The 25,139-nt window shown below is 38.3% G+C and overlaps 1 protein-coding gene across 1 annotated transcript in view; it reads left to right on the top strand.

Moving 5' to 3' along the window:
- The window catches only part of CDKL3 (cyclin dependent kinase like 3), a 56,973-nt gene that overhangs the window by 16,394 nt on the left and 15,440 nt on the right, over positions 1-25,139 (top strand). The window contains exons 3-5 of the mRNA XM_032425197.1: positions 6,207-6,385; positions 22,328-22,440; positions 24,351-24,490. Coding sequence (XP_032281088.1) covers positions 6,207-6,385; positions 22,328-22,440; positions 24,351-24,490 — 432 coding nt within the window. The remainder of the gene's footprint in view (positions 1-6,206; positions 6,386-22,327; positions 22,441-24,350; positions 24,491-25,139) is intronic.

Raw genomic sequence — 25,139 nt, forward strand, 5'->3', positions numbered from 1 at the left:
TCTTTCTTTCTTTCTTTCTTTCTTTCTTTCTTTCTTTCTTTCTTTCCTTCTTTCTTTCTTTCTTTCTTTCTTTTTTAAGATTTATTTATTTTATTTTATTTTATTTTATTTTTTTAAAGATTTTATTTATTCATTTGAGACACAGAGATACAGAGAGAGAGAGAGCATGAGCAGGGAGAGAGGCAGAGGGAGAGGGAGAAGCAGGCTCCCCGCTGAGCCAGGAGCCCAATGCGGGGCTCGATCCCAGGACCCTGGGATCATGACCTGAGCCGAAACCAAGAGTCTGATGCTCAACTGACCCATCCTGGCACCCCAGGGAAGATTTCTTATGGACTGCTTTTCTTTCCATATATGGGCCATACTTGTTTCTTTGCATACCTTTTTGAGGGGGAAATTTTTTGGAAATTTATAATTTTTTGTTGAAAACTGGAATTTAAAATAATATATTGTGGAAACTCTGGACATTGGAGTTTGCCATTACTCCGAGTTTATTGTTGTGACTGTTTAGGTACTTTACTGAACTAATTCTGCAAAGTGTGTATTCTTCCTCATGTGTGACCACTGAAATCTCTGCTCATTTGGCTTAGTGGTGAGCTAATGATCAGGCAGAGATTTCCATAAATGCCTGAAACCAAGAAATCTCTCAGCCTTTTATATTGAGGGGCTCTTCCAGTGTGTTGGGACCTGTCTTCAATGTTCAGGCAGGCAGTTTGCAACTCTCACTTAGCCTTACCTTCTTGCTTGCTCAGAGCCTCAAATTCATCCACAGGTAAGAGCTTTCGTACCATCTCCAGTCTTTCCTGAGCATGTGCACAGCTGTGTATGTGGCTTTTGGATTCTCAGGAATGTGTTGAAGCTTTTCTTTCTTTCTTTTTTTCTCTTTCTTTCCTCCCTCCCTCCCTCCTTTCTTTCTTTCTTTCTTTCTTTCTTTCTTTCTTTCTTTCTTTCTTTCTTTCTTTCTTTCTTATTTATTTATTTATTTGACATGGTGGGGGAGCAGGTGGAGAGAGCAAGCACAAGCAGGGGGAGCCGCAGAGGGAGAGAGAGAAGGCTCCCTGCGAGCAGGGAGCCTAATGCGCGTGGGGCTCCATTCCAGGACCCTGGGATCATGACCTGAGCTGAAGGCAGATGCTTTAATGACTGAGCCACCCAGGTGCCCATGTTGAAGCCTTTCAAACCCTTTATGGACATCTTATTCCCAATCTATCTTTTTAAGTATTTTGGTCAACTTGTTGTTTGTCCTAATTGTTATAGTTATCTCAGGTGGCTATAATGTTATAAAGTGGGTGTTAATTATTTCTGACCAAGGTCCCAGGAGAAAGGCTGTTTGCAATAGCAAGCTCTGCCTTAGGTCAAATAAAGGCAAGGCTTCTAGTGGGATTTTCCAGTGACTTGTCAGGCAAGTCAAATAATGATAGCTGGGAATAGGGCTTTGGAGGAGATATAACCCATTCTACTTTCTCTGGTGGCTGCTAGGCTACTGGTTTTCACTATGATTTGGGGGACTGTTGGTTTACAAAGCTCCCAGAAGCTAGGGAGAGGGAGGTAAAATAAGGCAAGTTAAGGATACTATATGGGGTGTGTGTGTGTGTGTGTGTGCATGGGTGCCTCAGTCAGTTAAGCATCCAGGTCTTGGTTTTGGCTTAGATCATGATCTCATGGGTCTGGAGATCAAGGTGCCCCACCCTCACCCCCATGGGGCTTGGAGCTCAGTGGGGAGTCTGCTTGAAGATTCTCTCCCTCTGCCTCTCCACCCACTCATGCACTCTTGCACACACACTCTCTCTCAAATAAATAATAAGTCTTTAAAAAAAAGAATACTATATGGGTAGGAGTGACTGGCTGGCTCCATCAATAGAACATGTGACTCTTGATCTTAGGGTTCATGAGTTCAAGCTGCATGTTGGGTGTAGAGCTTACATTAAAAAAAATACCATATGGGTCATATGATTTATGTTTTAACTCTTTAAAGAACTGCTAAATTGTTTTCCAAAGTGGCTGTATTATTTTACATCCCCACTAACAATGCATTCCAGTTTTCCACTTCCTCCTCAATATTTGTTTATTGTCATTTTGGTTGTTGCAATTCTAGTGGGTGTGAAATGGTACCTTTTTTTTTTCCCTGAGAACTAGAACTGTCTTTATTTACAGATGATATGATCATCTATGTAGAAAATCCTATGGAATCTGCAACAAAATTAATAGAACTAATTTCTAAGTTTATCAAGGTTGTGGGATTTAAGATCTATATATCAAAATTAATTGCATATATCAAAATTAATTATAATTTTATATACTGGCAATCAACAATCAGAAATTGAAAATAGGGGCGCTGGGTGGTTCAGTTGGTTAAGCATCTGCCTTCAGCTCAGGTCATGATCCTGGGGTCCTGGGATCAAGCCCCACGTCAGGCTCCCTGCTCAGCGGGGAGCCTGTTTCTCCCTCTCCCTCTGCCCCTCACCATGCTCATGCTCTCTCTCTCCCTCTCTCTCTGTCAAATAAATAAAACTTTTTTTTTTTTTTTTTAAGAATTTAGTTATTTGCGAGAGAGAGAATGAGAGACAGAGAGCATGAGAAGGAGGAGGGTCAGAGGGAGAAGCAGACTCCCCGCTGAGCAGGGAGCCCGACGCGGGACTCGATCCTGGGACTCCAGGATCATGACCTGAGCCGAAGGCAGTCGCTTAACCAACTGAGCCACCCAGGCACCCAATAAATAAAATTTTAAAAGAAAAATTGAAATTAAAAATACCATTAAACAGGGGCACCTGACTGGCTCAGTCAGTAGAGCATGTGACTCTTGATCTCAGGGTTCTGAGTGCAAGCCCCAGGTTGACTGAAAAGATTACTTAAAAATAAAATCTTTCTTTCTTTCTTTTTTTTAAAAAAAGATCTTATTTATTTATTTATTTGAGAGAAAGAGAGGGAGAGAGTGAGCATGAGCGGGGTGAGAGGCAGGCTCTCCGCTGAGCAGAGAGCCCAATGTTGGGCTTGATCCCTGGACTCTGGGATTATGACCTGAGCTGAAGGCAGATGCTTAACCAAATGAGCCACCCAGGTGCTCCTTTTCTTTCTTTCTTTCTTTTTTTTTTTTTTTTAACATTTATTTATTTATTTTAGAGAGAGAGAGAGCATGCACATGGGGAGGGGAGGAGCAGAGGAGGAGGGAGGGAGAAAGCTTGATCCCATGACCCTGAGATCACGACCTAAGCCAAAACCAAGAGTGGACACTTAACCAACTGAGTCACCCATGCGCCCCAAAAATAAAATCTTAAAAAAAAAATTAAACAGCTTTATTTTTATTTTTTTAAGATTTTATTTATTTATTCATGAGAGAGAGAGAGGCAGAGGCAAGAGAGAAGCAGGCTCCCTGCGGAGCCCGATGTGGGACTCGATCCCAGGACCCCGGGACCTGAGCCAAAGGCAGATGCTTAACCAACTGAGCCACCCAGGCACCCTAAACAGCTTTAAATATAAGAAATATTTAGGGAGAATCTGACAAAAGATGTGTAAGACCTATAAACCAAAAACTACTAAACATTGAGAGAAATTAAAGACATAAACAAATGGAAAGAAATACTGTTATTTATGGAGGTCAAAGTGTGATAGTGGAAGACGAAGGAGGATGTAGTCAAACAGAGTTTTACAAAGTTGGGATTTAGAAAGGGCTTTTTTCTCAAGGATAACAAAATTCCACATATAGTCATGGTGTTAGTTATGGAAAAGAATGAAAATATTAGGGTATCAGCTGGGTGGAGCTTTCTGCCTTGTGTTTAAAGGACTGAGAAGGAGAACAATGGATGTGTGGTGGGCAGAATTTGTGAAGTGGTATCTTGATGTGCTTTTTTCTATGTCAGTGTTTGCTCATGTTATATCCTTAGATCTTGGTATAGTGCCTAGCATATAGTAGTCATTCAATAAAAGTTGTAGAAATAAGGAAGGATTAATACAGCTTTATGGATGGCACACTTAAGGTGACTCATTACCCCAAGTTAATATTTTGGCCATTTATGGAGGGAGACTGAGGCAGAACACAAGCCAATCCCAAAGACTTACAGCAGTAAGTTGTATAAACAAGGAAAGATCTTAGATTTCTGTCACAGAGATATTTTCACTTGTGCTATGACACTTTGTAGGTGATGAGAATATGCTTCATTTCATAAAATTTTTAAATGCTTTCTTTGTTTTAGGCACTGTATTGGTCACTGGGGATATAGCTTGAACAAGACAGACATACCTCTTGCCCTTGTGGAGTTTCCAGTCTAGTGGGAGTTACAAACAAGTAAACAGGCAATTAATAATATGGCACAACAAATAATGTGATGGGGGAAGTGCAGAATGATGTGAGACCATATACAAGGAACATCTAATATAAATATCTAAGCTAAGGCCTAAGGAAATAGTTGGCCAGGCAAAGTGTTCTAGGTGTTGGAACAGCATCAGCAAACGAACAGAGATGAGACAAACCTTAGAAAATTGGGAAATATCCTATAGGCTAGGGAAGGGAGGTGGAGAAAGTGAGCAAGGGCCAAATTCTACAAGGCCTTACAAGCCATTTTTGGGAGTGTCAAATTTGTCCTGTGGGATGGGGAATCCTTGAAGGATGTTAAGCAGAGAAGTGACATGATCACACATGTGATTTTTTTTAAGTTTTAAATTTTTTTGTAACCACGACACACAGTGTAGGGCTCAAACCCATGATCCTGAGATCAAGAGTCACATGCTCTTCCAACTCAGCCAACCGGGTGCCACACCCATGTGATTTTAAAATAGTATTGTGACTTCCTTTTGTGGACAGTGGGTTGGAGGGGATCAGAATGAATTCAGGGAGACGAGTTGGCAATGTAGTCATTTTGGTGAGAGAGTTGAGGGGACTTGAACTAGGGACAAAAGTATGTATGGAAGCTGAAGGAGAAAGATACCTTGGTTTCTGGCTTGAGCCATGGGGTCAATGTTTGTTCTATCCGCTGAGCTAAGGGACTGTTGAGAGCAAATAGGTTTGGGGGAGAAGATGAATTCAGTTTTGGATTTGCTAAGTTTGAGGGGTGTCTGGGTCAGCCTTGTTGGACTTCTTGTGGACTTCTACTCCTTGTGGAAATCAGGAGAGATATCTTGGTTAGAGATAGATATTTGGAAATCATCTGTATATTGTTACTTACTAAAGCTAGAAGAGTAGATGAGATTGAGATGGAGCAGCCAAAAGGTGAGAAGAAAGCCAAGAGAGTATGGTTTCCCCATAACAAGTGAAGGAAGTGGTAAAAACAAAAACAAATGAGTAGATGTGTTTTCCCGGGGAACATGATGTATGAAAAAAGAAAACCTGAGACCAGAATCCTACTTTTAAGAGATAAATAGGGAAAGAGGAAATGCCACAGAAATAGAAGGGACTGGGAGAATTTTAGGTCCTAGAAATCAGGAAGGGAGGAGTAGTTGGCAACATTTTTACACTAATGTATCAAGTAAGATGTGTATTGAGGGGTGTATATTGGATGCAGCAACAATGAAGTTCATGATGACTCTGGTTTGGGGCAGTCTAATGGAATGTAGAAGCAAAAGGTAGATTATATTACTTTAAGGAGTGAATGAGTGGTAAGAAGGAGAAGATTTAGTAAAGATAATGTCTTCAAGAGGTTTAGCTGTAAAGGCATGAGAGAAAGGGCAGTTATATCTAGAATGACATGGGGTTAAAGGAAATCACTGTTTTTCATTAAGTTCTTTTGATTACTTTTCTTTTTGGGATCGTGATTTACCTTTTTAGTATTATTTTGTTTTCTTGGCTTCATTTCATTTTTTAAAAAAAGATTTTATTTATTGAGAGAGAGAGAGCAAGTGAGAGAGCACGGGTGGGGGGCGTGGAGGGCAGAGCAGAGGGAGAGGGACAAACAGACTCTGCGCTGAGCATGGAGCCTGATGCAGGGCTTGATCCCACAACCTTGAGATTGTGACCTGAGCCAAAATCAAGAGGTGGAGTCTCAACTGACTGAGCCACCCAGGTGCCCCTGGCTTCATTTCATTCTGAGATGATGGATGGGGCAAGAATTGAAAATATGTAACTATTTAGCTTTTGCTTTGTGTAGTTAATCCTTTGCATATGGTAAGAAAATAGCTTTACTGTCTTAATTAGCTAGATTTTCTCTATATAATTTTTGAGCGATCCTCTAGATAATAAAACCTCATTTTAATCTATTGCATCTTCTGTTTGATTTTAGATCATTCATCGAGATATAAAACCTGAGAATATTTTAGTATCCCAGTCAGGAATTACTAAGCTCTGTGATTTTGGTTTTGCACGAACTCTAGCAGCTCCGGGGGACATTTATACGGACTATGTGGCCACACGCTGGTATAGAGCTCCAGAATTAGTATTAAAAGATACCTCTTATGGAAAGTATGTATATTTTGGGATCCTTTCTGGCCTTTCCTGGTCATCTCTTTTTTCCCTTTGTGTATCTGTCACCCCTACCACTAATACCCTTTGCTTTCTGCTTCTGGGTTAGGAATAAGAAAGGGATGCCTCTAAAAAAGAGAGAGACCCTCTGGGCACCTGTCCTGCTACATAATGATGTTACCATGCCTGCTCTGTACTGTTGAGGGGCCCCAACCTCAGGTGACCTTTGCAGACATCTTTCAGGCTGTATCCATGCTTGCTTTAAGCTGTACCCCACCCTTGGCAGAGTTGTCTCCTCTGCTTATCTTTAGCCTCTACATTCTGCAGAGATTTAAAAATCATTTACCTCACTCTGCCAGTGTTACCATAGGAACTGCCAAGTTTCCTATTTTCTGGAATATGGCACCCTCTTTACAAAGTCTGGCAAATAATTTTTTAGAAGATTTTATTTATTTATTTATTTGAGAGAGAGAATGAGAGAGAGCATGAGAGGGGGAGGGTCAGAGGGAGAAGCAGACTCCCCACTGAACAGGGAACCCAGTGCAGGACTCAATCCAGGGACTCCAGGATCAAGAACTGAGCCAAAGGCAGTCGCTTAACCAACTGAGCCACCTAGGTGCCCTGGCAAATAATTTTTAAATTGTGCTGCTCTAGATGCCTTAAAAAGTAGCATGGTATCAGTCTATTGTGAAACCATAGAAACAGTATATGAAACTGCAATCTAATACACAAATAGCAAATCTTAAAGGGACCAAGTGGTCCAACTTAACACAAGAAATGGGGGGATGGTGGATAATTCTCACACACTTTTCCGAGAAACCATTATTCTGTTTTTACAATAATATCTAACTCCAGGGGCACCTGGGTGGCTCAGTTGTTAAGCGTCTGCCTTCGGCTCAGGTCATGGTCCCAGGGTCCTGGGATCGAGCCCCGCATCAGGCTCCCTGCTCAGCGGGGAGTCTGCTCCTCCCTCTCCCACTCCCCCTGCTTGTGTTCCTTCTCTCACTGTGTCTCTCTCTCTCAAATAAATAAATAAAATCTTTGTAAAATAATAAAAAATTATGAATTCAGTTATTTTATTAATTTTTATTTGAAAATAGTTGACACACAATATTACATTAGCTTCAGGTGTGCAACATAACAATTCAACATCTTTTTTACATTGTGCTATGATCATTACAAATGTAGCTACCATTTTTCGCCTTATAATACTATTATAGTATCACTGACTATATCCCCTATGTTGTACCTTTTATTCCCATGACTTATTAATTCCGTAACTGGAAGTCTGTATCTCCCACTCCCCTTCACCCATTTTGCCCATCCCCGTCATCCCCATTTAAAATAAGAGGTTACTGAGGCACAGAAAGGTAAACTCATTTGCCCCAAGTCACTCCAGAGTACCTTTTCAACTGTACTTACCACTGATGCCCTACACAGACCATCTCTGTGCCTCCGTTAACTTTATCTGTGTAATGGAAATAATAATAGGACCAGCTTCATCGGTTTGTTGTGAGAATCAAATGATTTAATGAATGAAAGAGATTAGAATATAGTAAATGCTCAATAAATGTAGCCTCCATAAGATCTGTCCTAATTTTACCCTCTCTTCATGATAGAGCTTAAATTTCTTTTCTGATGCTCCCCCTATTTTCCGATCCTTGCCCCCGAATCATATCCCCTTCTAAACCCTTTTGTTCATTATTTGTAGATTTTATGCCAGTTAATATTTAATATGGCTTATTTCTAGTTCTTTAAAAAAAATACTTCCTGGGGCGCCTGGGTGGCTCAGTCGTTAAGCATCTGCCTTCTCAGCGGGGAGCCTGCTTCTCCCTCTCCCACTCCCCCTGCTTGTGTTCCCTCTCTCGCTGTGTCTCTCTGTCAAATAAATGAATGAAATCTTTAAAAATAAATAAATAAATACTTCCTGCTGAAAGATATGTTCTTTGAGAACAGATATAATCTCTTGTAGTCCACAGAGACAAAATTGGTAACTCGCACATGGTAAATTTGGACTCTATGAGACTTCACATTACGTTTGAAATAAATTTGCTAGTGCGTGTTTTTAAAAAAAAAATCCTTTTATTGTTGAACAACACACAGACCCAAAAAAAGCTCACACAATGAATGTATAGCTTCGCTACCAGATCAAAAAATAGAATTTTGGGGCAGAGGGATGGGTTAAATAGGTGAAGGGGATTAAGAAATATCATAATGAGCAATGAGTAGTGCATAGAATCATTGAATCATATTATATGCTTGAAACTAATATAACACTTTACATTAATTATACTTGAATTAAAAAAATAGAATTTTGCTGCCCCTCCAAAGACTCTCATGTGCTCTATTCCAATTAAATTGTTCTCCCTGATCCCAAAAGTGACCATGATATTGACTTTTATTATATTCAGTTCCTTATATTTCTTTATAGTTTTATCTACTTATCTAAGTACATGCACTTAGTTTGATCTAGCCTTTTTAAAATGATAGCTTTTTTGAGATATGATTCACATACCATAAAAATCACCCATTTAAATTGTATAATTCAGTGGGTTTTAGTATATTCACAAAGTTGTAAAATCATCACTACATTCAATTTTAGAACATTTTCATCACCCCAAAAAGAAACCCTATATCCATTGGCAGTCACTCTCCCTTTCCTGCCAAGCCTTCCAGGCCTAGCAACCACCAGGCTACTTTCAGTTCTCTATGGATTTGCCTATTCTGGACATTTCATATAAATGAGATTAAGCGAGATCTGTTTTTTGGGGACTGACTTCTCTCACTTTGAATATTGTTTTCAAAGGTCATCCATGTTGTAGCATGTATCAGTACTTCATTTCTTTTTACGGCTGAATAATATCCATTCTATGGATATACCACATTTTATCTATCTAATTTTTAGTTGATAGGCATCTTGATTGTTTCCATTTTTCGGCTATGATGAATAATGTGAACATTCGTGTACATGTTTCAGTGTGGACATGTGTCTTCATTTCTTTGGGTTTCATACCTGGGAGGTGGAATTGTGGGTGGCAACTCTATGTTTGATCCTTTGAGGAACTGCCAGATTTGTTTCCACAGTGTCTGTATTGTCTTACATTCCCGCCAGCAGAATGTAGGGACTACGATTTCTTCATATCCTTGCTAACACTTATTATTATCATTTTTTATGGCCACCCTAGACTTTCTCCTCTACCCCCCAGGCATTCTTTTTTTTTTTTTTTAAGATTTTATTTATTGGGGCGCCTGGGTGGCTCAGTCGTTAAGCGTCTGCCTTTGGCTCAGGTCATGGTCCCAGGGTCCTGGGATCAAGCCCCGCATTGGGCTCCCGGCTCAGCGGGGAGTCTGCTTCTCCCTCTCTCTCTTTGCCCCTCCCTCCCACTTGTGCTCTCTCTCTTTCTCTCTCTCTCTCGCTCACTCTCTCTCTCAAATAAATAAATAAAATCTTTAAAAAATATGCTTTTATTTTGGAATAATTCTGCATTTATAGAAAAGCTGCAGACATAGTACAGAGAGTTCCCATACAGCCCTCACCCAATTTCTGCTTCTCCTAACGTCATAATCTTACATTACTGTGGTATATTTGTTAAAACTAGTCTTGCTTTTTTATGTAAATAAGATCTGATATGTTTTTATTTATTTATTTATTTTTAGATTTTATTTATTTATTTTTACGAGAGAGAGAGAGAGAGAAAGAGTGCGCACAAGAGAAAGCAAACATGAGTGGGGGTAGGGGTAGAGGGAGAAGCAAACTCCCTGCTGAGCAGGGAGCCTGATGCAGGACTCCATCCCAGGACCCTGGGATCATGACTGAGCCCAAGGCAGACGTTTAACCAACTGAGCCACCCAGGCGCCCCAAGATCTGATACGTTTTTAAAGTCTCTTTTAAACTACAGTAATTTCCTCTATCCCTTTATTTTTCTTACAACTTATCTGTTGAAGAACCCAGACCATTGAGTTTCTAAGTCTGAATTTTGTTGATTGCTTACTCGCAGTGGAGTTCAACATGTTTCTTTGTCCTTTATATTTTGTGCAAATTGGCACCTGGGTCCAGATGTTGGGTTAGTCTGAGGTTCAGTCTATTTGGCAAGATTATAGGCAGTATTGTCTTCTTGAGTTAGGAGAGACATAAATCTGAATGTCTCTTTCTGTGACGTTAGTAGCCACTGATGCTTAATGGCTAGATCTGTCAATTCATTGGGATTTGCAAGTGGTGGTATTTTAATTTTATCTTCTCTTCTTATTACTTATAATACTTTTGGGTGAAGGGTATTAAGGAGGGCACTTTTTGTGATGAGCAGTGGGTCTTGTATGTAAGTGATGAATCACTGAATTTTATTCCAGAAACAAATATTGCACTGTATGTTAACTAAGTAAAATTTAAATTAAAAAAAAATTATGGTTGGTACAAAGCAAAAAATTAAAATAAAATAAAAATTTAAAAAAATTAAAAATGCAGGGTGCCTGGGTGGCTCAGTTGGTTAAGCGACTGCCTTCAGCTCAGGTCATGATCCTGGAGTCGCGGGATCGAGTCCCACATCAGGCTCCCTGCTCAGCAGGGAGTCTGCTTCTCCCTCTGACCCTACCCCTCTCATGTGCTCTCTCTCTCTCTCTCATTCTCTCTCTCAAATAATAAAATCTTTAAAAAAAAAAAATTAAAATGCAAAAAATAAAAATAAAAAAATAAATGCTCCCTACTTGTTCTTTAAAAAAACCTTTGAGATAAAATTCATACATAATACAATTCATGCATTTAAAGTATGCAGTTCAGTGGTTTTTAGTATACTCACAGATAGGTGCAACATCACCATAATTTTTGAACATTTTCATCACCTTAAAAGAAACCCTGTATCCTTTAGCTATCACCCTCCTTTACCCCCACCCCTCTTGTTCCAGCCCTAAGCAACCACTAATCTACTTTCTGACTTTATAGATTTCCCTATTCTGATTTTCATATGAATGGAATTACATAATATGTGGTCTTTTGTGACTAACTTGTTTACTTAGCATAATGATTTCAAGGTTCATCCAAGTTGTGGCACATTTTAGTACTTCCTTTTTTTTTTTTTAATATTTTATTTTTAAGTAATCTCTACACCCAATGTGGGCCTTGAACTCACAACCCTGAGATCAAGAGTCGGATGCTCTTCTGACTGAGCCCGCTAGGCACCCCCTTCCTTTCCTAAGGAATTGAATCCAATTATTTCCCCATTATGTGGATAGATCACTTTTGTTTATCCATTTGTCCATTGATAGACATTTGAGTTGTATTCACTTTTTGGGTATTATGAATAATGCTGCTCTAAATATTTGTGTATCAGTTTTTGTGTGGACATATGTTTTCATTTCCCTTGGAGTAGAATTAATGAGTCTTATGGTAACCCTGTGTTTAATCATTTGAGACACTGTCAGACTGTTTTCCAAAATGTCTGCATCATTTTAAAATCCCACCAACAGAGTGTGAGGGTTACAGTCTCTCTGATATCCTCATCAACACCCGTTATTATCTGACTTGGATTCTAGTCATCCTAATGGGTGTGAAGTGGTATCTCATTGTGGATTTGATTTGCATTTCCTTGATGACTAATGATATTGAGCATCTTTTCACGTGTTATTGGCCATTTGTATATCTTCCTTTGAGCAATGTCTGTTCAGATCCTTTGCCCATTTTTAAATTGTATTGGCTTTTTATTATTGAGCTGTAAGAATTCTTTGTATACTCTAGATTCAATTCCTTATCAGATAATACATTTTTAAATTTTTTCTATCATTCTATGGATTGTTTCTTCATTTTCTTGATGGTGTCCTGTGACACACAAAAGTTTTTAATTTTTTTTTAGGATTTATTTATTTGAGAGAGAGAGAGACTGCGAGTGGGGGCCAAGGGAGGGGCAAAGGGAGAGGGAGAGAATCTCCAGCAGGCTCCCCACTGAGCACGGATTCCCCACATGGGGCTTAATCTCACAACCCTGAGATCATGACCTGAGCCGAAACCAGAAGTTGTTAGGCTTAACCAAGTGCACCACCCAGATGCCTCTATTTTGAGTTAATTTTAATATGTGGCATAAGGTAAGGGGTTTCCTCCTTTTGATGTGGCTATCTACTTGTCTAAGCACCGTTTGTTGAATGTTTTTCCCTCATTGAATGGTCTTGGCACCTTTGTTGAAAACCACTTGACCAGAAATGTGAGGTTTATTTCTGGACTTTCAGTTCTATTCTGTTGATCTGTATGTCTGTCCTTGTTCCAGAACCACACTATCTTGATTGCCATTGCTTTGTATTGAGTTTGAAGTAGGAAAGTATGAGTCTTCCAACTTTGTTTTTCTTTTTCAAGATTGTTTTGGCTATTCTGGGTTCCTTGCAGTTTCATATGAATTTTAGGATCAACTTGTCAATTTAAAAATTTTTTTTTTTTTCAAAAAGACATCTAGTATTCTGATAGGGATTACGCTGAATCTGTAGATCATTTTGGAGAGCATTGCCATCTAAACAATGTTAGTTAAGTCTGCTAATCTATGAACATAGAACATTTTTTCATTTATCTAGATCTTCAATTTCAACAATGTTTTGTAGTTTTCAGAGCATACATTTTGCACTTCTGTTAAATTTATTCCTAAGTATTTTATTCTTTTTGATGTTATTGTGAATGGAACTGTTAATTTCATTTTCAGATTGTTCACTGAAAGTGTGAAAAAAATACCTGATTTTTGTATATTAATTTTGTATCCTGCAACCTTGCTGAATGTATTGGTTCTAATAATTGTTTTTTGGATTCCTTAGGTCTTCCTATATACAAGATCATGTCATCTGTGAGTAGAGATAATTTTACTTCTTCTTTTCTGGTCTGGATGCCTTCTGTTTCCTTTTCCTTCTAATTTCTCTGGCCAGAACCTCTAGCACAATGTTGAAAAGAAGTGGTGAATAAAAAAATTAAAAAAAAAAAAAAAAAGAAGTGGTGAGAGCAGACATTCTTGTCTTGTTACTAATGTCAGGGGAAAAACATCCAATCTTTTACCATTAAGTTTGTTGTTAGCTGTGGGTTTTTCGTAGATGTCCTTTCTCAGGTTGACAAAATTTCCTTTTATTCCTAGTTTGTTGAGAGTTTTTATTATGAAAGGGTATTGGTCAAATGCTTTTTCTGTACCTATTGAGATGATCATGTGCCTTTTATTTTTTTAATCTATTGATACGATGTATCCCATTAATTGATTTTGCATATTGAACCAACCTGTGTGCCTGAAATAAATCCCACCGGATCATGGTGTATAATTCTTTTTTTTTTTTCTTATGTCTTTGGCACCAGAACCTGCTTGACCTTGTTAAAATATAATGAAAGATGTCATTTACAGTGCAACATTCTGTACTAAAAGTTATTTCCATTGGAGGTGTTGCCTGTTTGATTGGGTCTACAAAACATCATAAACACTCTTAAATTTAAGGACTACTGTATTACTCTCTCTACCAGGAATGGGTAAATCTGGCCTATTGTCTGTTTTTGTAAATAAAGTTTTATCATAACAGCCACACTCATTCATTTACATATCATCTATGGCAGCTTTCACCCAGTTGCAGTTGCTTGAGTAGTTGCACCAGAGACTGGATGGCTTGCAAAGCTTAAAATATTTATTATGTGCTCCTTTACAGAAAAAGTTTATTGGCCTCAGGGCGCCTGGGTGGCTCAGATGGTTAAGCGTCTGCCTTCGGCTCAGGTCATGATCCCAGGGTCCTGGGATCGAGTCCCGCATTGGGCTCTCTGCTCCTTGGGAGCCTGCTTCTCCCTCTGCCTCTCTCTCTCTCTGTCTCTCATGAATAAATAAATAAAATCTTTAAAAAAAAAAAAAAGTTTATTGGCCTCTGTACAATACCATGGTAAGAGTATAACAACACAAGAGCAAGAGTAAACAATCTTTAATATATATATATATATATTTTAACTGAAGTATTGTTGACATATAATATTAAATTAGTTTCAGGTACACAACATAGTGATTCAACAATTATATAGATTATGAAATGTTCACCGCAAAAAGTATATTACATTATCATTGACTTTGTTCCTTATGCTGTGCTTTTCATTTCTGTGAATTATTTATTTTATAACTGGGAGTTTGTACCTCTTTTTTTTTTTAAGTTTGTACCTCTTAATCCCCTTCACCCATTTCACCCATCTCCCCACCCCTTTGACAACTGCCGGTTTGTTCTTTATGGTTCTCAGTTTTTTATTTTATTTAATTAATTTATTTATTTAACTAATCTCTACACCCACCATGGGGCCTGAACTCTCAACTCTAAGATCATGAGTTGAATGCTCTTCCAACTGAGCCAGCCTGGTGCTCCTGCTAGTTTGTTCTTTATATTTAGGAGTCTGTTTCTCTCTTTGTTGTTTGTTTTGTTTTTTAGATTCCACAGTGTGTGTAATTCTTTTTATTTGTCGCTGGACTCAGTTTGCTGTATTTTGTTGAGTATTTTTATGTCCGTATTCATGAGAGATATTGGTAAGAGATATTGGTCTGTTGTTTTCTATTGAATTTTTAAAGTGCTTATTTAAATTCCAGTTAGTTAACATATAGTGTAATATTAGTTTCAGGTGTACAATATAGTGATTCAGCACTTCCATACAATATCCAGTGCTTATCACAAATGTGCTCCTTAATCCCCATCACCTCTTTAACCCATCCCTGCTCCCACCTCCCTTCTGGTAAACATCAGTTTGTTCTCTATAGTGTTTCCTCCTCTTCTATTTTTTGAAAGAGTTTGTAAAGAATTGGTATTAATTTTTCTTTAAATATTTGATGGAATTCAGCAGTGAAGCCATCTAGGCCTGGGGTTTCCTTTGTGTGTAGTGTTTTGATTAGGAATTCAAGTTTTTCACTTGTCACAGGTTTATTTAGAGTCTCTATTTTTCTTGAGCCAGTTTTAATTGTTTGTGTTTTTCTGGGAAACTGTCTGTTTGACCTAAGTTATCTGATTTGTTGGTGTACAATTGTTCATTGCATTCCTTTATAATTCTTTTGATTTCTGTAAGGTTGGTGGTAATGTTACTTCTTTCATTTCTGATTCTAATAATTTAAGTCTCTTTTTTCTTAGTCATTCTAGTTAAATGTCAGTTTTGTTGATCTTTACAACGAGCTTTTGGTTTCAATGATTTTTCTCTTTTTTAAAAAAAAATCCTTATTTCACTCTAATCTTTATTATTTCCTTCCTTCTGTTTGCTGTAGTTTTAGTTTGTTTTTCTTTGTCCACTGTCTTAAGGTGAAATGCTAGGTTATAGATTTGATATTTTTCTTCTTTCTAAGTCTTTCTTATTTTTTTTAAAAGATTTTATTTATTTATTTGAGAGAGAGAGAGAGACCACGTGCATGGGGTGGAGGGGGCAAAGGGAGAATAAGAAGCAGACTCCCTGCTGAGCGCGGAGCCCAATGTGGGGCTCAATCCCAGGACTCTGAGATCATGACCTGAGCCAAAGTCTGACACTTAACCAACTGAGCCACCCAGGTGCCCTGAAGTCTTCTTTCTTAATACAGGCCATCTGTATGTCTTCTTTGGAAAAGTATCTATTCAGGTCCTCTGCCCATTTTTAATTGGATTATTTGTATTTTTGGTGTTGAGTTGTATAAATTCTTTGTATATTTTGGATATCAATCTACAGCACCTCCTTTTTAAACAGAAATAGAAGCATACTATATATAGTACAGAATCCCTTTTTTCTCTTTTAATTTTTTTAATTAGTAGACTTTTATTTCCTGAGAACATTTTTAGGTTTACAGAGAAATTGAGCAGAAAGTAAGGTTCCCCAATACCTACCCCCTCCTTCTTACCCCCTCCACAACAAGTTTCCCTGTTGTTAACACCTTACATTAGTTTGGCACTTTTTTAAGATTGATAAACCCCTGGGGCACCTGGCTGCCTCAGTCAGTGGAGCATGTGACTCTTGATCTTGGGGTTGTGAGTTTGAGCCCCACGTTGGGTGTAGAGATTACTTAAAAAAATAAACACATCTTTTAGGGCGCCTGGGTGGCTCAGTTGGTTAAGTGACTGCCTTCAGCTCAGGTCATGATCCTGGAGTCCCTGGATCGAGTCCTGCATCAGGCTCCCTGCTCAGCAGGGAGTCTGCTTCTCCCTCTGACCCTCCCCCCTCTCATGTGCTCTCTCTCTCTCAAATAAATAAAATCTTTAAAAAAAAATAACCAATCTTTAAAAAAGATTGATAAAACAATATTCATATATTATCATTAATTATAGTCCATAGTTTACATTAAGGTTCACTCTTTGTGTTGAATTCCTATGGATTTTGACAAATGCATAACGTCATGTAGCCACTATTACAGTATTATACAGAATAGTTGCACAGCCCTAAAAATCCTCTGTGTCCTATCTTTTCATCCTTTCCTCCTCCCTGAATTTCTGGCAACCACTGATCTTTTTACTGTCTCTATACTCTTGCCTTTTCCAGAATGTCATGTGTTTGGGGTCATATGTTATACACCCTTTTCAGACTGGCTTCTTCCACCTAGCAATGTGTATTTAAGGTTCCTCCATTTTTTGGTTTTGTTTTGCTTTATGTCTCGATAGGTCATTTTTAATCACTAAATAGTACTACATTGTATGTATATTTGACTGTTTATCCATTTATCGAATGAAGGGCATCTTGCTTGCTCTCAAGTTTTGGCAGTTATGAATAAAGCTGCTGTAAACATTCATGTGGAGGTTTTTTTGTGGATATAAGTTTTTCAAATTATTTGGTAAATACCAATTAGTACACTTATTTTTTTTAAAGATTATTTATTTATTTATTTGAGAGAGAGAGAGACAGACAGACAGACAGTGGGGGGCAGGGGGCAGAGGGGCAGAGGGAGAGGGACGAGCAGACAAGGAGACTCTACGCTGAGTGCAGAGCCTGACTCAGGGCTCCATCTCAGGACCCTGAGATCATGACCTGAGCCAAAACCAAGAGTCGGATGCTCGGATTTTCAACTGAATGAGCCACCCAGGCGCCCCTGAGGAGTGCAATTATTGCTGGATTGTATGGTAACACTATGTTTAGCTTCGTTAGAAGCTGTCAAACTGTCCTCCAAAGTGGCTGTATCATTTTGCATTTCCATGGAATGAGAGTTCCTGTTGCTCCGCATCCTCACCAGCATTTGCTGTTGTCAGCTTTTTGGATTTTAGTCGAATAATAGGTGTGCATTTATGGTATTTATCTTATTATTGCTTCAACTTAAAATTCCCTGATGACATTCCCTGATGTTGAGCATTTTTTCATATGTGTATTTGCCATTTGTGTATCATTTTTGGTGAGTGTCTGTTTGCATATTTTGCCTATATTTTTAATTTGATTGTTTATTTTCTTATTGTTGAGTTTTAGGCATGCTTTATATATTTTAGACACAAATAGTTTATTGAATATGTATTTTGCATATATTTTCTCCAACTTCTCTTTTCATTCTCTTATCAGTGTCTTTCACCAGGCAGAATTTTTAAATTTTAATGATGTACCACTTACCAATTTTTTTCTCTTGTAGATTATGCTTTTGGTGTTGTATCTAAAACTCATCACCTAGCCTAAGATCATCTAGATTTTTTCCAATATTATTGTCTAGAAGTTTTATAGTTTTGTATGTTATATTTACATCTGTTATCTATTCTGTGTTAATTTTTGTGAAAATTGTAAGATCTATGTCTAGGTTCTTTTTTTTTTTTAACATATGGATGTCCAGTTGTTCCAGTATCACTTGTTGAAAAGACTTTCTGTTCTCTACTGAATTGTTTTTTCTCCTTTGTCAAAGTTTAGTTGACTATATTCTTGTAAATCTATTTCTGGACTCTGTATTCTGTTCTCTTGATCTGTTTGTTCTTTCACCAAAACCATACTGTCTTGATTACTGTAGCTTTATAATATGTCTTGAAGTCAGGTGGTATCTTTCCTCCGACTTTGTTCTTCAATATTGTGTTGGCTATTCTGGGTCTACTGCTTTTTCATATTGTTGTTTTTTTTTTTTTTTTTTTTAAAGATTTTATTTATTTATTTGACAGAGAGAGAGAGACAGTGAGAGAGGGAACACAAGCAGGGGGAGTGGGAGAGGGAGAAGCAGGCTTCCCGCTGAGCAGGGAGCCCGATGCGGGGCTCGATCCCAGGACCCTGGGATCATGACCTGAGCTGAAGGCAGCTGCTTAACCGACTGAGCCACCCAGGCGCCCCAGCTTTTTCATATTGTTAAAAACCAAAATTCAGCTGAGTAAAATTTAAAGATCTTAATACCTTTATTCAACCATCTGTGAATCAGGCAGCATTATATCTAGCAGACAGAAAGACACACCAAAGGGCTGTACAAAATGGAAAGACTTATATAGGCAGAATGGGGCAGAACAAGGCAGTTACTAGTAAAGAGTAGATTGTGGCAAGGTCACCTTCCTTTAGGGGGATGGCAGGGTTCTGTCAGGCAGGTTACCTCACTAGTGCTGACCATGTAATTCCAGATTGACTGGTTTAAGAGTCCACTTCTGGGAGAATTTGAAACTAATTAAGTATTTTTAAAAAGATTTTGTTTATTTATTTATTTATTTTAGAGAGAAAGAAAGAGCATCATGGGAGGGGCAGAGAGAGAGGATTTCTTTTCTTTTGTTTTAAAGACTATTTATTTGAGAGAGAGAGAGCACATGAGTTGGGGGTGAAGAAGTGAATCTCAAGCAGACTCCCTGCTAAGCCAGGAGCCCGAAGCAGGGCTCCATCCCAGAACCCTGAGATCATGACCTGAGCCGAAATCAAGAGTTGGATGCTTAACCACCTGAGCTACCCAGGTGCCCCGAGAGAGAGAGTTTCAAGCAGACTTTGCACTGAGTGCAGAGCCCAGCATAGGTCTCAGTTTCATGACCCAGAGATCATGGCGCAAGCCAAAATCAAGAGTTGGAGGCTTAATGGACTGAGTCACCCAGGTACCCTTTTTGGGCCAGTTTTTTTTAATAATATAAACTTTAGAATCAATTTGTTGATATCCAAATCAGATTTTGACTGGGACTGCATTGAATCTATAGATCAAGTTGGGGAAGAGCTGACGTTTTTTTTTTGTTTTGTTTTGTTTTGTTTGTTTTTAAATTTTTATTGTTATGTTAATCACCATACATTACATCATTAGTTTTTGATGTAGTGTTCCATGATTCATTGTTTGTGTGTAACACCCAGTGCTCCATGCAGAACGTGCCCTCTTTAATACCCATCACCAGGCTATCCCATCCTCCCACCCCCCTCCCCTCTAGAACCCTCAGTTTGTTTTTCAGAGTCCATCGTCTCTGATGGTTCGTCTCCCCCTCCGATTTCCCCCCCTTCATTCTTCCCCTCCTGCTATCTTCTTTTTTTTTTTAACATATATTGTATTATTTGTTTCAGAAGTACAGATCTGTGATTCAACAGTCTTGCACAATTCACAGCGCTCACCATAGCACATACCCTCCCCAATGTCTATCACCCAGCCACCCCATCCCTCCCACCCCCCACCACTCCAGCAACCCTCAGTTTGTTTCCTGAGATTAAGAATTCCTCATATCAGTGAGGTCATATGATACATGTCTTTCTCTGATTGACTTATTTCGCTCAGCATAACACCCTCCAGTTCCATCCACATCGTTGCAAATGGCAAGACCTCATTCCTTTTGATGGCTGCATAATATCCCATTGTATATATATACCACATCTTCTTTAACCATTCATCTGTCGATGGACATCTTGGCTCTTTCCACAGTTCGGCTATTGTGGACATTGCTGCTATAAACGTCGGGGTGCACGTACCCCAAGAGCTGACGTTTTGACAATATTGAGTCTTCCTAATCATGAACACACAATATCTCTCCATTTATATACATCTTCTTGGATTTCTTTAGTGAATTTTGCTGTTTTTGCTTGAGAGTTCATCTTGGCGATCAATTTATATTAGCACATACCTCCTTTTTGATAGCTGAATAATATTTCATTGTGTGGTTGTACAAAATATTACATAGCGATTCTCCTATTGAAGGATGTTTAGGTTGTTTCCACTTTTTTTCCTACCACAAACAATTTATCTTTGTGCACATGGGTGAGTAGATCTTTGGTTAAATTCCTAGGAATAAAGTTGTTTGGTCAAAAGTAGGTACATTTTTAATTTTGGTAGCTTTTGCCAATTTTCCCTTCAAAGAAGTTGTGTGGTTTACACTCCCAGGATGGTACACAGGAGTGTTCATTTTCCATGGCTTCACCAATACAGCAGTTATTGAATCTTATAATTTTTATCAGTTGGGTCAGTGAAAGATACAGCTCATTGTAGTGTTTATATTTCTCTCGAATGTGAGATTGAAATACTTTTTTTTTTTTTTTTTTTTTTAAAGATTTTATTTATTTATTTGACAGAGAGAGACATAGCGAGAGAGGGAACACAAGCAGGGGGAGAAGGAGGGGAGAAGCAGGCTTCCCCGTGGAGCAGGGAGCCCGATGTGGGGCTCGATCCCAGGACCCTGGGATCACGACCTGAGCCGAAGGCAGACGCTTAACGACTGAGCCACCCAGGCGCCCCGAGATTGAAATACTTTTTATCTATTTAAAATTCCTAGTGGGGCGGGGGTGTGCCTGAGTGGCTTAGTTGAGCATCTGACTCTTGGTTTTGGCTAACGTTGTGATCTCAGAGTCCTGCGGTTGAACCCCATGTTGGGTTCCCCGCTCATTGCAGGGTCTGCTTGAGATTCTCATTCTCTCTCCCCCTCCACTCCCCCTCCTTAAAATAAATAAATAAATAAATCTGTAAAAAGAATCCTAGTGGGTGCCTGGCTGGCTCATTCAGTGGAGCGTGTGACTCTTGATCTCGGGGTTGTTAAGCTCGAGCTCTATGTTCAGTGTAGAGATTACTTAAAAAAAAATAAAATCTTTAGAAGTCCTAGTGACATAAACTATCTTTTAAAAAACTGATTATGTGGCAAAAAAGTTGGAATTATGGATGACTCACAATACAAGATAAATAAATGTGGGTGCCTGGCTGGCTCAGTTGGTAGAGCATGTGACTCTTGATCTCAGGGTTATGAGTTTAAGCCCCACATTAGGCTGAAGCCTACTTTAAATAAATTAATTAATTAAAAAAAAGATAAATAAATGTAAGTGGTAAAATATTTAAGATTTTTAAATTTTACTTTTTATTTTATTTATTTATTTTTTAAAGATTTTAATTATTTATTTGACAGAGAGAGACAAAGTGAGAGAAGGAACACAAGCAGGGGGGAGTGGGAGAGGGAGAAGCAGGCTTCCCATGGAGCAGGGAGCCTGATGCGGGGCTCAATCCCAGGACCCTGGGATCATGACCTGAGCCAAAGGCAGATTCTTAACGACTGAGCCACCCAGGTGCCCTAAATTTTACTTTTTAAGTACAAGATGGCTTTGGTATTCAATTACTCTAATTCATAAACCATTTATCATAATGTCTTTATGTAAGTATCTGGAACAATTTTAGAATTACAGTTACATTTCATCTGGACTACTACATGGTTTCTCATGTGATTTAAATATAAAATATTTAATATTATTAATAAAATGTGATAGTGTTTAATATATATCCTAAAGTTGGCATATGATATTAAGATGAAAATTTATAAATGATACCATCTAACCATTATATTTTCTTTGGCTGGAACATTATTTCAAAACATTTTAGAAGAGATATTTTAGGAGTACCTGGGTGGTTTAGTCGGTTGGGCATCAGCCTTTGGTTCAGGTCATGATACTGGAGACCTGGGATCGAGCCCTGTTTCAGGCTGGCCGGTCAGTGGGGAGTCTGCTTCTCCCTCTGCCCCTCACCCTGCTCGTGCTCTCTCTTTCTCTCTCTCTCTCAAATAAATAAATAAATAAATCTTAAAAAAAAATAAAAAGAAGAGATATTTTATATATTTCTCCATGAAAAAATGACTTATTCTTGTTTGTTTCAGACCTGTAGATATCTGGGCTTTGGGTTGTATGATCATTGAGATGGCCACTGGAAATCCCTATCTTCCTAGCAGCTCTGATTTGGATTTACTTCATAAAATTGTTTTAAAAGTAGGTGGGTACTACTGAAATACACTGTTAAATGCTTAAAGTAAATATTGCTATATCAATTCTGCTTGATTTTCAAATTCAGTTTTTTCTTTATAAGAACAGGGAAGCATATTGTTTTGATAGATGGCAGCAGGTGTATGCCTTGGGCTGATAAAGAAGGTAGGAAATTGGGACGCCTGGGTGGCTCAGTTGGTTAAGCGACTGCCTTCGGCTCAGGTCATGATCCCAGGGTCCTGGGATCGAGTGCCGCATCGGGCTCCCTGCTCAGCCGGAAGCCTGCTTCTCCCTCTCCCACTCCCCCTACTTGTGTTCCCTCTCTCGCTGTGTCTCTCTCTCTCTCTCTGTCAATTAAATAAATAAATAAAATCTTTAAAAAAAAAAAAAAAAGAAGGTAGGAAATTCTTCTCTGTTTTTGTAAATAATACTTTGTCAGGTTGCAGATAGCTAAGTCATTTGCTAATGGTTGATACTAAGAAAAATGGTACAATAGGAACATACTTCAATTTGTCTGAGAGTTGTTTTAAAATTTTGGCTTCTAGGGGGTGCCTGGGTGGCTCAGTTTGTGAAGTGTCTGCCTTCGGCTCAGGTCATGATCTCAGGGTCCTGGGATCGAGCCTGGCATGGGGCTCCCTGTTCAGCGGAGAGCCTGCTTCTCCCTCTCCCTCTGCTGCTCCCCCTGCTTGTGCTCTCTCACTCTCTCTCTCTCTGTCAAATAAATAAATAAAATCTTAAAAAAATTTTTTTGGCTTCTACAAATATTTGCATCTCTCAAAGTGGACTTTTAAATAATAGAGTTGATTTAGATGTCTTTTTGAAGCACTTAGAGATAGAAAGTTACTTATTGAGAAAACTTTTTTTAAAACCACAGCAGAAATCCAGGTAGCTAAATAACCTATTCAAAAATACATTTGATGAGTGCTTTTACTTTTTTAATGATCTGCTTTGACTACCCAAACATTTTGATGGTTAGCCTTACTCATGGAGTTTCAATGACTTGTTTTTTTAATATATTTCTGAATGATGAGCTTGAGGAGCTCCTTTTGTGGTATAGAGAAGGTATACATAAACATGTAGTTACAGGATCATGAGGAAGATACTGGGATAAAAATCATGAAGTCTGGATAAATACTAATTAAAGATATAGTTTGGAGTCTTAAAGCATCACACTTTTTTTGTCATCTTTAAAGTTCTGGTTTTGAGAGTAATGTTAGAAAAAAAAAACGCTGGAGATGATGGGATTAATTCTGTCATTTTACAGATAGGGAAACTGAAGCATAGAAAGGGAAGAGATTTGCCCAAGGTCACAGAAATAGTTATAATAAAACTGGTGCTAGAACTTGGCTCTCTCCACTCCCTGTTTTTTTTTTTTTTAAAGATTTTATTTATTTGACAGAGAGAGACACAGCGAGAGAGGGAACACAAGCAGGGGGAGTGGGAGAGGGAGAAGCAGGCTTCCCGCTGAGCAGGGAGCCCGATGCAGGGCATTCTACGACTACTCTATAGCCTTGTTTCTTTGCAGTATTTCTATTTCTAAATAATTTAGATATTTTAGCTGTTTTGAGTAAGGATTTGCTGATAAACACTTATTAGACCATTTAGATACCTATATGGAAATACGTAAAAGTTTGCTTTTCCTGATAGCATTATATATTATGTCTTACATTTTGGGAAACGAAAATGAACCTGGTGGTTTTAAATTTTCTACTGCCTACATGCTATCAACAGATTACTGGGGAAACTTCCAATTTTTATGCTATATTCAGATAGTTCCTTGTTCAACCTTAAAAAATTATAAGAACATAATTGTTATTCTCCCTTTTTAGTGATTTAATGCAGACCACATAGCAATTTGTTTATTTTGATTGTAGATTAATTTCTCTGTTTTCTTACATTCATGTTTTTTTCTCTTTTCAGGCAATTTGACACCTCACTTACAGAATATATTTTCCAAGAGTCCCATTTTTGCTGGGGTGGTCCTTCCGCAAGTTCAACACCCCAAAAATGCAAGAAAAAAATACCCAAAGCTAAATGGATTGTTGGCAGATATAGTTGATGTATGTTAAGAATTAAGGACTTATTTCTGGGAAATTTGTGTAAATTATAATATAGTTTTAAAATATTACTTTGATGAAATTTTGAAAAGATTCATAATGTTATCTGTTAAAATTTACTATATTCCTGTCTTTATGTCTTTACTCCAGAAAAATTAAAATTCATAGACTGTTAGAACTGAAAACTCCCTAGGATAATCCTGTCCATTATTTTTAGTTTATCCTAATTTTAATGATAATTAGGGATAAACTGGAAAAATTCAAAGGACTTACCATGTTTATCACTACCTTTTAATAGCCCCAGTCTACCCAAGTTAGGGCTCTGTTCCTTGCACATTGGTATCCTAAGATATCTACCAGGCATTGACAGCTGCAGTTTTAATGTTGTTTGAAGGTATACCAATGCCAAAATTCACCTTGAATTTTGAGAAAACAAAAACATTATACTGTATAACACTTTTTAATTATTTTAAGATGTAAATTTATTTTTATTTTTTTATTTTTATTGTTATTTTTTTAAAGATTTTATTTATTTATTTGACAGAGAGAGACACAGCGAGAGAGGGAACACAAGCAGGGGGAGTGGGAGAGGGAGAAGCAGGCTTCCCGCTGAGCAGGGAGCCTGATGCGGGGCTCGATCCCAGGACCCTGG

The sequence above is a fragment of the Phoca vitulina genome, unplaced genomic scaffold, assembly GCF_004348235.1.
Source record: "Phoca vitulina isolate PV1807 unplaced genomic scaffold, GSC_HSeal_1.0 scaffold32, whole genome shotgun sequence".
NCBI classification, from domain to species: Eukaryota; Metazoa; Chordata; class Mammalia; order Carnivora; family Phocidae; genus Phoca; species Phoca vitulina.